Genomic DNA, 16,892 nt, shown 5'->3' with positions numbered 1-16,892 from the left:
TTCCAACATACAGTGGGCACAACTGATAACTAAGCACTTTTAGACACTTCTGGATTTATAATGATAATTGTCTCAGTAACTTAGTAGTATGAAAATCACGGGAATTAAATACGTACGAGTACCTATACACTTCAAAATTCAGCACAGGAATTTATTTGCAACAAAAAAATATCGTTTTTTAAACCGCTTGCGACAAATATTTTTAACAATAGATTGAAAACAAAAGAGATCATTTTTCTGGAATCGTTCCCATCATAAAACACCTGCGGAAAGTCAATGAAACTATTTTTTTATCAGTAAATGGGTACTTTAAAGAATTAAGAACAATGGATATCAATATGACCGCAAAACGAACCGCATATTTGTTCAGAATACAAAATTAACAACATGCCTTTGTACTAATGTAATCATGGTACTCTACTAGTATGCACTCTCCCTAAAAAAATGTGACGTGAATAACGAAAATTTCGAATATGTGAAAATGCATGGACACCCTACTCTCATACAGTTTCATACCACTGTGTTTTTGTAAATATCTCCTAAAATATGAATGCTGCAGTTAAATTCGCTATATTTATTCAAACTAGGTTACGTTACCCATCGATTAGTACTCTAATTAAGCTTAAACCTACTTTTAATAACGAGAAAAACGAAATTGTATTTTAGGCATATTGCCGTCCGCGCGGCCAACTAAAAACGACTCTAACATATTATTGAACCTACTTTCTAGTATTTTTTTGTCTTTTTTCGCTGTAACAAATTAAAGACTAATTTTCTATACACATTAGCCTCTATTAATTTGGTACCTACGGTGATATACTTACCTACTCATAACCTGAAAACTTAACATTGCATAACTTTTTGTTTATCTACGTTTTGACCTTTTTTATTTTTGTAACAAATTTAACAAATAAAGACCTTTCTTTTGATGTATCATTCGTCTATCTGCATTGTATAGTTTCTGAGTAATCACGGGCGATGACTACGGCAAGTGGCGGTTCTAGCGGCCAACTGTTCTTTGTCATGGCGTCTTGGTTTTTTTGTAACAAATTCAGGAAAAGAGGAGTGAAAAGTAACAAATTACTACTAATTCCTGGCAAAGTTTCATCAAAAATTATGAGGTGGCCGCGCGGTCGAAATGGACACTTTTTGTCAACGTTGTTTTTAAAAGCGATGTCTACGATTCTGTGAACTCGTCGTTATAAGCTAGCACCTATAATGTGTTTGTTACAGAATTACATGGCTGGTACCGTGGGCGAGGGCACACAGCTAGAAACCGTGGTAATAGTATATCTCAAAGTAATTTTTGAGGTCTTTGTCTTACTCCGAAGGTTCATGCAATTTAAATGCAATCCGACTAACTTGTTATGCAAAATATAACAATTGGATCGTTGTGGGTGATTTGATTTATAACAATAGGTGTTATTTATTACATAGAACGACACATTATGGACATTATGAATGGAATGTATTTTCCAACAAATAAAGCAAAGAAAAAAATATATAACACATTTTTATTAATATTGATTAAACAAAAATAAATCTTAACATTTTACAGATAGGGTTCATTGCGTACATTTAGGAATTAGAAGAGTCCTTCGATCTCCCCGGTCTTGGTGTTGAGGTCGATGTCATAGATACAGGGCCGGGTGGGCAGGCCGGGCATTTTGGAGATCTCGCCCACCATGGGTACCACGAACCCGGCGCCCACAGACGCGAAGATATTGTTGACCTTGAGGGTGAAGCCTGTGGGGGCTCCCTTGATGGCCGGGTCGCCTGTTAGCGAGTTCGACGTCTTGGCCATACAGATCGGGAGCTTGTCGTAACCCTGTGAAAGAGTAGTTTCATTATTACCACATTAGCTTGCAGGTGTTGATTTTAAATATTTTTTTCAACAGTGTTTTTTTTTCGACGCTGCGTCAATAGCCACGTATTTTTGCTCCGGGGGTTTCCCAAACCTAATGATAACCAAAATAGCTATCGACCACATGGCTAGTTTATTAATATTTTTTAATAACATGTACGCACGTGATGAGTAGCGACCGACGTAGCTAGTGCTTTTTCTGAGATTAAGGTACTGTTATATTAACATGGACATGGGGACTTTTTTCTCTTCTTTTTTAGTTAAAACCCAAAGATAATGTTCATCAAGAAAATGCCCTTCATTCAAACGCAATATTTTTTCAACTAATTCATTTTAAACATTTTACTTTTTCTAAGACCTTTCTGCACTAAGCCGCAGACACACATGTAGGGAGCCATGGTGAAACGATGAGAAATCTTATTGAATCCCAAATTAAAAAGCATAAACTTGAAGTTATTTTCCCCAAACAAAAAGTATTTTTACAAGATTTTAGGAGGAAACAATATTTTCGGGAATTCGAGTAGTTGCAGTATTTAGAGTAACGTAAGCAAACATTGCCTGTTTGATCAGACGTCCATCCCGCAATTTTTCCACGTTGCTGAAAATAACTTGCTAGAGATCTGTTTAGACAGCTAAAACGATCTCATTGGGTTTTCCCGAAAAAAAACACATCTGTACCCCTGCAATTACTAGCTATCGTTACTGAACTGATTTAAAACAATTTAAACAGATGTATACGATAAATACGATACGAGTAAATATGTGCTACATACATGATTTAAAATATGGGAATACTATCTTGCGCCGGCGGTTTTACATGCGTATATTGGGATCTAGCTTGGGAGCGCAAAACCCGGATAAAAACTAGCCGATATCATTTGCTTTGATGTGTACTTTTTAACTATGTAGGTACCAGGAAGTAAACAAACTCCTCAGCTCTTAAGGCTAAGTAAGTTTTGTTCACACAGTTTATTTTATGAAATAGAATTGACTCCCAAAAATATCTTCTAAAAATACCAGCATTTAGTTAGACAAGTTCTAATTTAAGAAATTAAAAGCAATATAAAGTATCAGGCCTCTCTTGGCAAATGATGTAACCGCTTCGAAGAAACACAGAGTGATTGATTCTCATGAATGCGATAACCAGGTTAGCAAGATCTAGATATATGATCCGAAGAGGAAAATGACGTGACTCAAAAATGCTCAATTGGAACACTGGGTTTTTCTATCTACAATTACTGGGAATAAGTCTTAAGTATATCTAACATACGCCTAGTCTGGTACAGTCAACTTCAGGTCAGTGGTAACAGTTTTATAGGAAAATCGTACCTATTACTATTGAGTTAAGGTGCATGACAGTTACCACTGACGTGCGGTCTACCGTACACTCATTGACCAGGTTAAGTGTTTTTAAACAAGAATGATGAATGATATTTATCAAACAAAAGATGGCATACAGGGCGACCAACAAATTTTGGCCATTTTACCCACATCAGCAAAAAACCCCTATTTAATGTCAAATAATTTAGCCTGTTATTTATAAAGCAAGCGTGTCTATAATTACCTTATCAGTGAACGCCTTAATCTTTTCAAGCACTTCGTCGGTGTACTCGACGTTACCAGCGCCATACATCTCCTTGGCAATGATCTGGATTTTGTCTTGTATAGACAGCTGTAGCGGGTACAAGTAGTCGAAGTTTGACTTGGAATCGCAGGCCTCGATGACAGCGTCAGCCAGCTCCAGGGCTCCGAGACCGCCCTTGGACCAGTGCTCGCATACCACAGCCCTGAACGCGCCGTTCTTGGTCGCGAATTCTTTCACCAAGTTCAGTTCGGCGGGTGTATCGTTTCTGGAAGAGTTATGAATTTGTTAGCTACATTTCTCGTATTTGCGTCGTAACACTAATCGTCGTAATTTTTGACACTAAGTATAGTAGTGTTTTTCTATGTAATGTGTACCTATTTGTTTTGTCAGTAGTTGAAGTCGCTTTTGTGAGCGTTTTTCAGAGGGCAGAACATGTAACTTAAAAATAATTTTAAGACTTTATTTATGAAATAGCGATCGAAAGTGCATAATGCGATCAGAGTATCATTTCTGACATGGTAATTATTTATAGGTATGTCACAAAACTCAAGACTATTCAATGAGTTGCGAACTATATCAATGAAAAACCCGCTGTTCTCAATAACAATTGTCAATTTACTAGAACTTATCAATAGACTAATTGCACGGTCTATTGGCGGACTTCCCAAGCGAAACATTTTTATTGCTTCCCACACGACTGCGTTGCTTCATTTTGTAATATTTTACGCAGTAAATTGCTATCTAATGTAAATATAAGCTGTGGGTAGATTGATAGTGAATACTCAAAGCGTTAATCATCCAAACTAATTTTATAAAGAGGTATTCTCTAGTATCGTTTTTGCATGTTTGTTTCGATAGTTACGGTATTACCATTACGAACAACAAATATTTCATTGTTGTAAAGCTAGAATATCCCCGAGAAACACAGGCTATATTTTGTGTGGGTACGGGAAGAAATTACCTCAGGACGCACATGAAACGCAGCTAGTACTAAATAAATTGTATGCGAAAAGTACTACTAAATAAATGAATGCCAACTGACCCGTGTTTGTTGATAGCCACCACAACTGGCACTCCAAACTTGTTCCCATTGCTGATGTGTTTACCCAAGTTGCACAGACCTTTGCTCAGCAGCTCCACATTTTCCTGCAAAATAAACCATTTCACTATTTATACTATTTTATACCATAAATTTATGGTTACGTGCTCGCCGTCTAAACCCATAAAATTTACACTTAAAACCGTTCTGTAAGAATTCGTATTAATCTCAAATTAGAATCAAGGTAAAGTTTTATAGATCATTCAAATTGGAATTTAGGTTTGTGGTAGTAAACAACCGATTCGTACAACGTCAACATCATTTTGGTGTTTTATTTTTTATATAATCACTACCTTACCTGGTATCCATAAATAATGTTTACAAAAAACTTTTTAGGAATTTGGATTTTTCAAAGTATTTTAGTGACGCATTGTCATTAGCACCTAGAGAGAAGTTATGTAGGTGGAGCACATAAGAGCATGTACGTCGCGATTACATTGGGGTAGTACATAAGGAAGTATTTACAAAACAAAATACATAAAAAGGAGAAAAAAGTTTTGACTTCAAAAGTAAATTAGGTCCACAGTGACTACGTGAAGTGAAGTTCCTAGTCTAAAAGCAAACGCAATGTATCGCTTGACGAGCACATTTGGTGAAGAGATAAACTTCTTTCATACAGAGCGTAAGTAATTGGCGACTGTGTAAGTTAAGTAGTATTAATATTATATAATTTAGCTTCAGTAATAGTGTACACAGATTTCGACATTACTTGAATGGGACTATTGTCAAAATTCTATCTTTAGTAAGTAAATAAACAGATAGATGGAACGTCGGGTAGTATCCGAGTTTTCTCAACTCCACCTGGCGGCCTCTGACGTGGTAAACCTACAGCTCACTCAAGAAGCAAAACATTCCTATTGCCAGTTCATCCTCACCTGCACATAGACGTCATGTAGCGGCTGCCCCGGGGAGACGGGCGGGCCGCCGCCGTGCATCTTCAGCGCCCGCACGGTGGACACGATCACCGCGCAGTGCGGAGTGTCGCCGCTCGCACGACACTTGATGTCGAAGAACTTCTCCATACCTGGGGATAATGGTCCTTAGTTGCTCAAACACAATAATAATACGTATAGGTAACAATTATATGAAACTTTTCGGGCTTACTATGGTAAAATATTATCAATCAGCTAGATAAATCACGAAGAATTCGCCACCATAACGATGATGAAGAAGCACTGAGCCTTTCGATAAAAAAAAACAGACTGTTGTATGTTCCCAAAGTAAATTTTGCAAATATGATACGCACTCGGGGAGAAAAAAAGGAAGGATGGAAAGTACCAGGCCCCTTCAAATGACTTCTTACATTTCTGTTCTTTAGCGTGTTTTAAATAAGGGGTATCTTTTTTCATGTAACTGTCACTCGCCCATGTTATTAAAAGTGCCAAAATCAACGATAATATTCCTTGCTTTCCTACGATGTGTACCAATAAAAAAGTCTTACCAATATCAGATCCGAATCCAGCCTCCGTGGCCACATAACCATTCTCTCCGGCCAGTTTCATGGCGATCTTATCAGCCAGGATGGAGGAGCAGCCGTGAGCGATGTTGGCGAAGGGTCCCGTGTGCACCAGGACAGGGGTGCCTTCCAGAGACTGCATGAGGGTCGGTTCGAACGCGTCGCGGAGAAGGACTAAAAGTGCTCCCGTCATACCCTGGTGGGAGAAGAAATTAGAGCAAAAATTAACACCAACAAACTATAGGGAACTGGGTGACAGTCTTTTGAAATCAAGAATTCTTTCTTCACAAGAAAATATTAAGTTGCATTTTTAAAGCTTATGATCTGCAGACACTGAATAAAAATCAATCAAAATCAAACGGGATCAAATTCCGGGATACAAAGGTTATCAGACTTTCTAGCTTTTAACTTTTTTCCTTCTTTTTTCAACACGAGTCTTCTTAGTCCGAATAAATGTTAACAGAAAAGTTTTAAATTACATAACTTCAAGTGGTATTGTGGTAACCTCGTACGGCTAGGTAGAACTTGCCCTCAAATCACTTAACTTTTCATAGATATCTTGGACTTACCAAATCATCAGCAGTAACAGGGTTGCCGCTCTTATCCAGAGCAACCACCATGTTAGCTAACTTTTCCTTGATATCGTCGACATCTTTGCCCAAAGCGAGGATAGCCATAATTTCTGACGCCACGGAGATGTCGAAAGCGGTCTCGCGGGTGAAGCCTTTCTCAGTAGGGGATTGTCCAACTGTGATCTTACGGAGATACCTGTCATTTAAGTCCACAACTAGAAGAAAAAATATTTTAATTTAGAAGTTTGGTTATGCCATCGAATAGTCGCATACATTTGTAAGACAATTGGTTGAAGGTAATAAAGTAAAAGTTAAACATTTTGAATTAGTTTAGCCCTTATGTGGTCGATGTATGTGCAGGCTTTGTTTTCATCGCATATTGTTTCGGGCAAAATGTTAGGTACTGGGTAGCAAAAAGTTAGGTGTTATAAATTTATGACGTACGAATTTATTCTTGTTTAATTTTTGTATTTTTTTTTTGTTTTTTTTTTTTTGTTTGCGTTTCTCTTGTAATGGATCTTTCCAATAATTTATTATACAACCAAGTTGTGCTAAAGTGTTATCTCTTGTGTGAATACCTCTGATATTTATTTCAAGAACCTTACCCCTGTTCCACATAATCTTATTAGTATCAATGTTCAGCCTAGCGAATTTGGACTTCTCTCCCTCCGTCAAAGTGTCGGGGTCTGTTTTAGTGATGCCCAATCGCTTCAGCCTCCTCAGCTGAATGGGGGAGAATTTCCTGACTCCCTTGATCTTGGGGACCAGTCGGTCGTACAGGGGTCCGTCCTTCTGAGTCAGCTCGTGGAAGATCCTGGCGTCCATTTGAGCAGCAAGGAGGTTGTTAGCTGCGGTGACGGCGTGGATGTCACCCGTTAAGTGAAGGTTGAACTCCTCCATGGGAATAACCTGCCCAAGGAAAATGGAAGCGTGTAAAACTTTGCGCAATTAATATAAATTTTGCGCAAAAGTTGCGCAATATCTCAAAACCATTGCGCAATGTAATTTTTATTTTCATAGTCAAATCTGTTACGCTACTGTCTACAGATTACGCATAAATTAATTATCAAAAATAGCGTTTTACCTTTGAAAAATGCCATAAGTCACAAAAACTTTCACATAAATTCCTACAAACCTGGGAGTAACCACCACCAGCAGCGCCACCCTTGACTCCGAAGGTGGGACCCTGGCTGGGCTGGCGCATCACGGCGAAGGAGTTGCGGCCGCGGTGTGCTGATAGTGCCTGCACCAGACCTAGAAGCGTGGTGCTCTTGCCTTCTCCCAAGGGTGTTGGGGTGATACTGTGCAAAGAAAATTATGATGTAGGTAGAGGTTGTTAATGGTGTTTACATAGACCCGCTGAATGGTAGCGAATCTATTGTTATGAGCCAATGAGCATAAATTCAGACTATTCAATTGCTGGGAATTTGCGGTTCATGGTGCGCCGTCCGCGAGGTGACCAACACTTTTGTCCTTTCATATGTTTTCTTCATCAATCAGTACTTGGAAGCTACGAACTCCATTAGGTACAAAAATTGCGGCTGTTTCATGTGAAACAATGCAATTGATGTTCAATTTTGACATGCGCGAGTGACACCGAGAAGGATTACATAGTAAATGAGCAGGTTGGTTTAACTCTCAGCATTTTAAGTTACAGGTCACCAAAAGAAACTCTGCTTATAGAATCCCCTTTTACGCCACTCTAACTAACCTAAAATTTTATTATGATAGATATATTTTACTACAAACGCGAATATATAAGCCTGTATTACTTACCCAGCCACCACGATGTACTTGCCGCCCTTCTGGCTGTGCAGCCTATCTAGCACCGACAGCGAGATCTTGGCCTTAGTGCGTCCGTACTGGGACACCTCATTGGAGAACAGTCCGATCTCGTGAGCTAGCTCACTTATGTCCTTGGGCTTTTGCGAACGGGCGATCAGGATGTCACTGGAAGGTGAAATGGTGAGTTGGAGTTATATGCTATTTAAAGGTTTGTGTTCGGGTCAGGTTAATATTGTCCTCATCAAGATCACCATAAGCATTATGGCGATTTAATATATTTTTTCAACACGCTTGTATTAGCTTCACTTGTAACTAACTATGTATGTAAGAAAATCATGGAATCTTAATTTGACCCACTTCCCGGTCTTCGATTACGATGAAAATTTGCACACGCTCTTAATTTTTTTCTGAGAGGAATATACCCTGGTTGAATAACTATACTTTAAATGTGCTTCAAACGACTACAAGCGTAATTTTCCTTTGAAAAGTCCCCAAGTTCTCCCATGTTCTTTTTAAATACTATCAGACTTTGGAGTGCCAGTTTTTCTTATTTTTGAAAGGCTATTAAACCTGTGCTTCTCAAAAGATTTAATTTAATAATTATTATTACACTTTTTAATTTCTTAACTTTTACCTTAAATAACATATTCACAAATGAAAATGTACAATTACCTGGGCGGAGGCGAAAGCGGCGTAATCCTGAGCGGTCTAAGCGGCCAGGCGGGCGCCAGCAAGCGGTCGAGCTGACGGCGCGCGGCCTGCACGGTGTTGCGCATCAACATCGCCACCGTCATCGGGCCCACGCCGCCCGGCACCGGCGTCACGTGCGACGCCACTTGCACCGCCTCCGCATAGGCAACGTCGCCTACTAGACGCTGACCGCTCTTCTTTGTTGCGTCTGATCAACGAGAATTTCGAATATCGAACTAAATTGGTCTAAGAAGGTTTGACAAATTAGAGAAGTTCCGCCGCCATTTCTAATATGGAACTAAATTGGTTTAAAAAGTTTTGACAAATTAGAGAAAATACGCCACCTGGGGTGTATTTTTATTCTTCATATATGGTAATAAAAGCGACTGAATTCCGTAGAGACTTAGGAATGACGACACCTTTAAGAACAAAGGCTTCTATAGTTGCACTAATATTCAAAATGCCAGCTAGACGGATGAAAATCAAAAGTTGAACAGCTCAGTCGTTTCAGGAGTTATAAGTCTTATTCTCAACTGCTACGTAAACCATTCTTGGATGTTAATTATGATAAAATAATCAGACTGTTATCAGTACCACTTCTTAATTATTCGATACAGGTCCTATTTAAAACCACCACCTAATATTAGTTTCACGTCACACCAAAATTTCTCCTATCGCTGCACTACACGTAAAAGTGAAATGTGACGGAAATGAAATTAAAATAATTAACCGGTCTATACCTTAAAAAAATAAACGTCCTGATAGACCAAACAATTCTGCAGAAACCACTCCAACAAGTAAACTATGAAAGAAAACTAATTTTCCGGTAATGAATAACGTTTGAGTTATTGGCCATTTCAGTGGTATAGTTTAAATGGAAATGTTTACACTGCGAGCTTATCAGACTGGTGGAGCACTGGCCGGTGACCGAACATTGTTATGTTTCGGCCGACTGTTCCGTCTATTGTCACCTCGTTACACATTTACTACAAACATCAATATTTTATGACTGGCTGCTGAAGTAGTGGTGGTGAACCATTGTTCAGTGTCTATGATGACGTATTTATTCATGGGGCTAGTCTTTCCTCGACTGTCCAACACAGCCGGCAAATTGTTTGTAACTTCTTACTGTGTTACTTGGGTGTTATACAAGTTATACTTATGATGTTAATATATAAGCTAGCTTCCACAGCAAATGCCAGAAAATTCTGCTTCCATAGCAGACGTTTCTGTTTGGTAACACAATGTTGATCCGTATCTTCTGAGCTATTTATTAGGTACAAAGAAGGCATATTTCGTTTGTAACGTACCAGGAATGGGGTTGATGCCGCAGTCAATGACAACCGCACCAGGCTTGATCCAAGAGCCACGCACCATCTCGGCTCTACCGATGGCTACCACCAGGATATCGGCGGTCTTTGTCTGTAGAGCAACACAAATACATAAGCATCAATACTCAGTTATTTATCCTAACAAAACAAAATAATGTCAGAATTAAAATTAGGAACTTCCGTAAGTATGCAAAAAAAGGCTGCTTAGCCAATTTCTGCTTCGCATGTCAAATATTAGCTCGATAGTTCCAGAAAGAACGTATGCTAGCTAGATTATAAATAACTATCAAGGAAGAGAGAAGATACCAAGGGGTATTGGGTTGCCTGGGTATCTGGATTGAGGAGGTCAGATGGGCAGTCTCTCCATGTAGAAGTCTGGTACCTACTCAGCTACATCCGACTGGAAACAGACCCTAAAAAAGCGGGAAAGGCTAGGCAGATTATATAAGACTACCTATATGTAGTACCTACCAGCACTCAAAACAAATGAATAACTAACTTACAATCTCACTCAAGTTCTTAGTCTTGGAGTGGCAGACGGTCACCGTGGCATGTTCCCACTTCAGCAGCTCGGAGACTGGTGTGCCCACAATGCGGCTGCGGCCCAGCACGACCACATTCTTCCCGGCGATGGGCACGCCAGTTCGTTTGATGAGTTCCACGCAGCCAGCTGGCGTGCAGGGTACGAAACCTGAGAGGTCCCCTACTGCTACACGACCCTCGTTTATGGTGTTTAAGCTGGTGGAAACAGTAGGAATAGATGTTATGAGACATATTTTACAATAAAAAAATACTTATGTAAAATTGATGATTAAGTTTATATGTGGATTTTTATTTTCATTGAAATTCAATTACACTATTTTTAGCGCAAATGTTTCGATAACGATATATTGTGTACCAGTTGAACAACATCCAACACAGATGAGAAAAGGCTAGAACTCAAACTTTTTTATAAGTCCTTATCATAGTATTTACCATAAAATACTTATTTAATCAATGACGTATATTTACCCATCGACATCCTTATCGGCGGCCACGGAGTCTGTGATCCTGTGTCCGTCGATGGGGTGCTCCGAGTCCAAGGGCATCTGCACGATAATGCCGTGCACGTACGGAGACTCGTTCAGCTCTGTGATCTTCGCCAGCAGCTGTGTCAACAAAGAGGTGGATAAGAAACTTGTACTTGGTTGATTTGACTGACTCTGACTTAAGTCCTTATCGACGTTATGATTACTTGGACTTGAAATAAGGTGTTTCAAGTCATTGTTGCGTCTACTAGCTATTCAGTAGGAACCTATGTTACGCAGGAACTATTTAGTAATCTGTGACCTAGGTACCAATTTGCCAGATAGAAGACTAGTCCACACGATAATAGTTAATTCTAAACCAGCTAGTTAGATGATGCAACAAATCTTTATGGTTGCTTGGTTGCCAATTAACGATGATATTATTATCTGCGCATAATAATTGTCATCGATAGAATATTCTGGATTACGTTTCTACTTCAGAAACGTTACCACATGAGGGACAATAAACCGCAATATAACCCTATGATATGTAATACCCAATGTAATCTAATACTATAAAGTGAAAACAGAAAGTTTATAAGTAAGTAGATAAACATTATAGACTTATCTATCATTCAATGGCAATATAATCTTCTCATTGGATCATCTACATAAACAACTTTTCTTCAATTAAAGTTCATAATCTGTGTACATGTTATCAAATGAAAGTGTTCATTAGGTACATATAAAGAGTACCTACATATACTTAGGTATAATTTCTACTTGTAACACAAGATTAATATTATTACGTCAGTCTAAGAAAACAGTAAACAGTTTATTTTGAATTAAGCAAACGATAAGAGTTATCGCGATGTCAATAGTTCAAGGTGTGACAATGGAAATGATATTGTTACATGGGTAGTAAGAAACGATTATACCATGGTGTATTATGAAATTTGTAGCATGCCAAAGATTTAGATCTTATTTTTATAGTTTCGGGCGGAAAATAAGTAGTTATAGAACTCGTATTTATTGTTTAGGTGGTCAATCCAGCGTTGTCGCCAATCACCCAAATCGCCTTACTAATATTGGATAACAACATAAAATCCCCTATAAGACATTCGTTGCAATGTTCTTTGAAAAAGGCGCTGAACTTAGTCGATGAAAGGCAGATATTTTAAGAAATTTTACCTATCCTATACACAGTTAATAACATAATAGGTAAGCCACAGAAAACAGGACTCAAAAGTCGATAATGAGATCGTAACCGTTTTTTTTCTAAAATACAAAACCCAAGAACCGATATACCTACGGTACCTATCTTTAGATACATTAATCGAAGCAGTGTGTATTATAATCATAGCATTTTGGCCTAGGTATTTTTATTCTTCTATGTTTCGTTCTTACCTCAGACTCAGTAATATCACGCGGCAGCTTCAGGTGCTCAGCAGAGATGCCGATATTCTCAGCAGCCCGCAGCTTCATCCTGATGTACACATTGGAGTCCTCTCGTCCTCCAACCTGCACTATGGCCAGGTGTGGCTTGAAGCTGGCCAGCTTCGTGCGAGCTTCGGCCACTTGCTGCCGGAGCTCATTCTCGATGGATCTGGTGATGTTCGATATTTAAATAAAGTATTGTGATTGGTATTTATTTATGCTTTTGTTTTTAGCTGGTTTGCTATAGGTACGTAATTGCGTATAGTTATGGTCCTGATTTGATACATAGTTAGTACATAGTAATATCCAGAGATGAATTTAAGCGCCACGGTTTAAACAGGGGGTCTGTATATACTAGTAGATGGTAACTTGGTCTTTTGGTAATACTCTGTTAATCTACTTATTGTGGCATTGTTGTGGCTGGTCCATGAAAAAAACTGGGTAAAGATTGTTAGATTTTTTTCTAAAACTATTTGAATCTATTTATTCTCCCTGTTCAGAGATCGATCGGGGTTATTAAGTAGTGTTGTTAACATTTATCAGTATGGTACTAGGTAAAATAATGAACAGGTAGGTACTTTGCTGATAAAAATACTGATTTAAGAGTTAATGGGAGCATGCACTATAAAACCGCTGATGAAAGTGAAAGAGTTAATGGAATCCTGTACCGATTTGTTTTTCTATGATCGATCAAGTTATTGATATAACAAATTAAGTAAATCCAAAACAATACCTAGCCACTTCGGTTCCCGAAATTGGTTGTGCGACCATGTTGTAGACCGTATCCTAGTTCGGTCCCTAACAGACTGATTGCCAAACGCTGAAGAAGATCTTAACATGCACCTGACCCCGGGAGATAACCCCGCAAACGCTGTTACGTATGCATGGGCAAAATATACCACAACACATCTAGTTTAAGCCGAAACGAAAGCCAATCCTGTGGGTTTAAAATTGTGTGATAAGAAGCTATCGAGAGGAACTATATTCATGACAATTAGCTTTCCCATAGATGACCCATGGGTGTCTCTAATTAGAATAAGAATTTGAGATACCATCAATCGTGTTCTCATAAATATGATATGGTCATACGTTACGTAATAAATTATTACATTGAATTATACAAAAATCTTTCGTAGCTTGATGTGCGTGCAAATAATACTTATTTATGGAGTTACCGCCTTACCGGTAAGACATGCAATACTAGCAATTTTAAACACTTATTAGGAATATAATTTCCTACCTTAGAGTCGCTTGAGAAAATTGCCTAACAACTAGTCTAACAGGCCACTGCTTGAACAAAAACATAATTATATAAAATTAATTTAGACCAACAGGCGAAAATCGCCTATCGAACTACAACTTCAAATACACAATGATACCGATATTAGGGAAATTAGTTAACAATATCTATTAAAAAAATACTTAACTAACTGTCGAAGAACGTAAGATAAATTGTTTACAACTATTGTAACAAAATATTGTTTTTGTATTAATGAAAATAAGGGGCAAGTTACGTTTGATTAAGAGATAAGAAATATTACAAACGTCTTGTTTTGCTAGAATAACAAATTGTCTTATTAGTTTCTCTAACGAGAGCGTTAGAGGCGTTCTTATAATCAGTTTTCGATTAGGGCGAACTTAATGATAATCTATACTAATATTCTAAAGAGGAATTTGTTTGTTTTTAATGCATAAACTCAAAAACTACGTTATCTATTAACATGGGCTCATCCCCAAGGGACGCGGGTGAAACCGCAAGAAAACGGCTAGTTTATGTATATTCTATTCTTCTTTTATAAACTAGATGTTCGTTATACTTCTAAATTCTATGAAACTGATTTATTGACGCTCGCTCCAATTATCCGACTTCCGACAGTCATGCTGAGCACGGTGATGCGGCCATCCACATAAAAAGTCTAGGATAGTTAAAGGCCCTTATCTCCCATTAAATTACAATATGTTTACGGGAGGAAGTACCCTAGATCACAATACATAGTTTATCTAATTCGCATACATACATTTGGAAACATCTTAAAACTTTAGCCAACACATCTCTGTCCCTCAACTTGACTAAAGCACATTATAGGAAACAGGATGGAAAGCCCTTTGGGAGGCCAAGGAAACGTGCGTACGTATACCGTGCGTAATATTATAATATAAATAAATACTTAAATATTATACTTCATACTACTAACTATTATATAATCTGTGATACTACTATATTACATTAAACGCCTTCCTCTCTTCTAACTATTTTGCTGTGCCCATCAGGGTCCATAATTGTGACTACCTCTATTATTTTATATTTTCCACCAAATGTACATTATGGAATGCAATAAATGATATGATATGATATGATACCTTAATATTGAACAGTAGGTAGGTACCTATGCTTTAGCTAAACTCGAGATAACAGTATCAGTAGTGGGAAGCCCAGTTTGTTTTTTAATAGTTTAGATGTTTGAGTCAAGCGTAGGTACAGTTCTCTTCACCTTAGCTAAGGTGGTAGCTAGGTCTGCGGGTTGTTCGAAAGAGATACCGCGGCCTTGGCACATAAAAGGCCTATGACGGAACACGACGGTTTTTAGTCAGTGTAAGAGTCTGACACTCCCTCACCGCTGCTAACCCGCAGCGGAAGGGGTCATTTGATGATTTTTGACGTCGTTAAAAAAAAAAAAAGGTGGTAGCTAGGTATACGAGTTAAAATTATAATACGATATGTAAGATTGATGATTTAGAGGATTTTTTATGAACCTTAATAATGAAACCAAACTCTTAGATACGGTCTACAGAATCACATGTCAGTCCCACATGGTTGTCAACACTATTTACGAAAAAATATTTACTCAGGCACGTTCTTCGAAATATCGCAATTAAACAAATACCGAATTAAATTGTATGATATGATTTAGCCTTTCTTGTGTATATTTTAAAACAAGTTACAGACAATATAAAAATATATTAAACTATGCCTACATTCAATAAACAAATAAATGAACTTCAACTTTCATTCACAGCAGTAAGTATAAAAAAGACTATTATAAGTGGGCAACTAAACAAAAACTAATTACCATTTGTTTCAATGTATGTTCAACATTTACATATCTACCTACATCGACATAGTAATAATAGTATGAGTAAATAGTACACGCACCGCGTAGCGATAAATGGGCATGCCAGGTGACATGAGAATATTTTATGAGTACGTTTGTTTGTTTAGGATGGATTCTATCTGTGTAATATTACTGTCATATAGGTATTTTTAAATTTAAGTATTTTTTCTTCCTATTCACGATTTGTGTACATTTAGGAATTCTAAATGACCTAATGCTTACAAAGTTGCACTACATTCCGACAATATTAATTTAACATTCATAGGTTCACTAGACATAGGTTATATTTCTAGATACTAAATCAAAATTCATCCAAAGTAAATAACTACTTAGCTAATCAGACCATTATCTTAGCACCATCAACATACGAATCAAATTCTATGTCATAAATTGTAAACAAAAGTAAATAAACATCATTAAACAATACTTACTCCAAAACAGGTTCCACTCCAGTGTCGGGATGCCACATGATTTGACTTTTTATTTTACTAAAAATAAAATCTAAAATAAATAAGTCATTACTATTTACACCGCGCCTAACAACACAATAGACCGGTAAGGTAGTCACTTTTATACTGAGCATGCATGGTGGACATACTTAAGTAGGCACAAACCTGTCTAGCAGGTCCAATCAGAGGCGCCGAGTCTGGTTAAAACCTCATTCATCAGGATTTTATTTTGTTCAAGTACAGAGGTCAGCATATCTTATTCTTGAATGTACCGCTTTCAACTGATTTGGTATCTATATCAATATGGTTATTTTTTAGCTAAATAACTATGTATGTTCAATAACATCTTAGTGTTTCAAATTCGTGTGTTCCAAGTTATTTTTTGTTTCTTTTATATTATAATTAAACACATATTCAGCTTTTAATTGTACTAGTAGCAGGTAATAAAAAATGTATTTTATTTAAAACGTTTAATGGCCGTGTATAAAGCCTGTTACGGCTGTT

The 16,892-nt window shown here is 37.7% G+C and overlaps 1 protein-coding gene across 2 annotated transcripts; it reads right to left on the bottom strand.

Moving 5' to 3' along the window:
• Positions 1–1,500: 1,500 nt before the first annotated feature.
• On the bottom strand, positions 1,501–16,517 carry LOC124640058 (C-1-tetrahydrofolate synthase, cytoplasmic). 2 transcript variants are annotated; one of them, XM_047177658.1, is made up of 15 exons: positions 16,371–16,517; positions 12,797–12,995; positions 11,394–11,530; positions 10,886–11,120; positions 10,362–10,473; positions 9,034–9,259; positions 8,353–8,526; positions 7,712–7,877; positions 7,182–7,485; positions 6,574–6,791; positions 5,990–6,200; positions 5,424–5,572; positions 4,492–4,595; positions 3,429–3,714; positions 1,501–1,828 (listed from the first exon to the last, which is right to left on the bottom strand). In XM_047177658.1, the coding sequence occupies exons 1-15, from the start codon at positions 16,406–16,408 to the stop codon at positions 1,586–1,588; spliced, it is 2,802 nt and encodes a 933-aa protein (XP_047033614.1). In that variant the 5' UTR covers positions 16,409–16,517; the 3' UTR covers positions 1,501–1,585. The 2 variants fall into 2 exon arrangements, with proteins under 2 accessions (XP_047033614.1, XP_047033615.1); XM_047177659.1 differs by lacking the exon at positions 16,371–16,517 and adding an exon at positions 13,560–13,687.
• Between the last annotated feature and the right edge of the window lie 375 nt (positions 16,518–16,892).

The sequence above is a fragment of the Helicoverpa zea genome, chromosome 20 (genome assembly GCF_022581195.2).
Source record: "Helicoverpa zea isolate HzStark_Cry1AcR chromosome 20, ilHelZeax1.1, whole genome shotgun sequence".
NCBI classification, from domain to species: Eukaryota; Metazoa; Arthropoda; class Insecta; order Lepidoptera; family Noctuidae; genus Helicoverpa; species Helicoverpa zea.
This window is presented reverse-complemented; position numbering and strand designations above follow the sequence as displayed.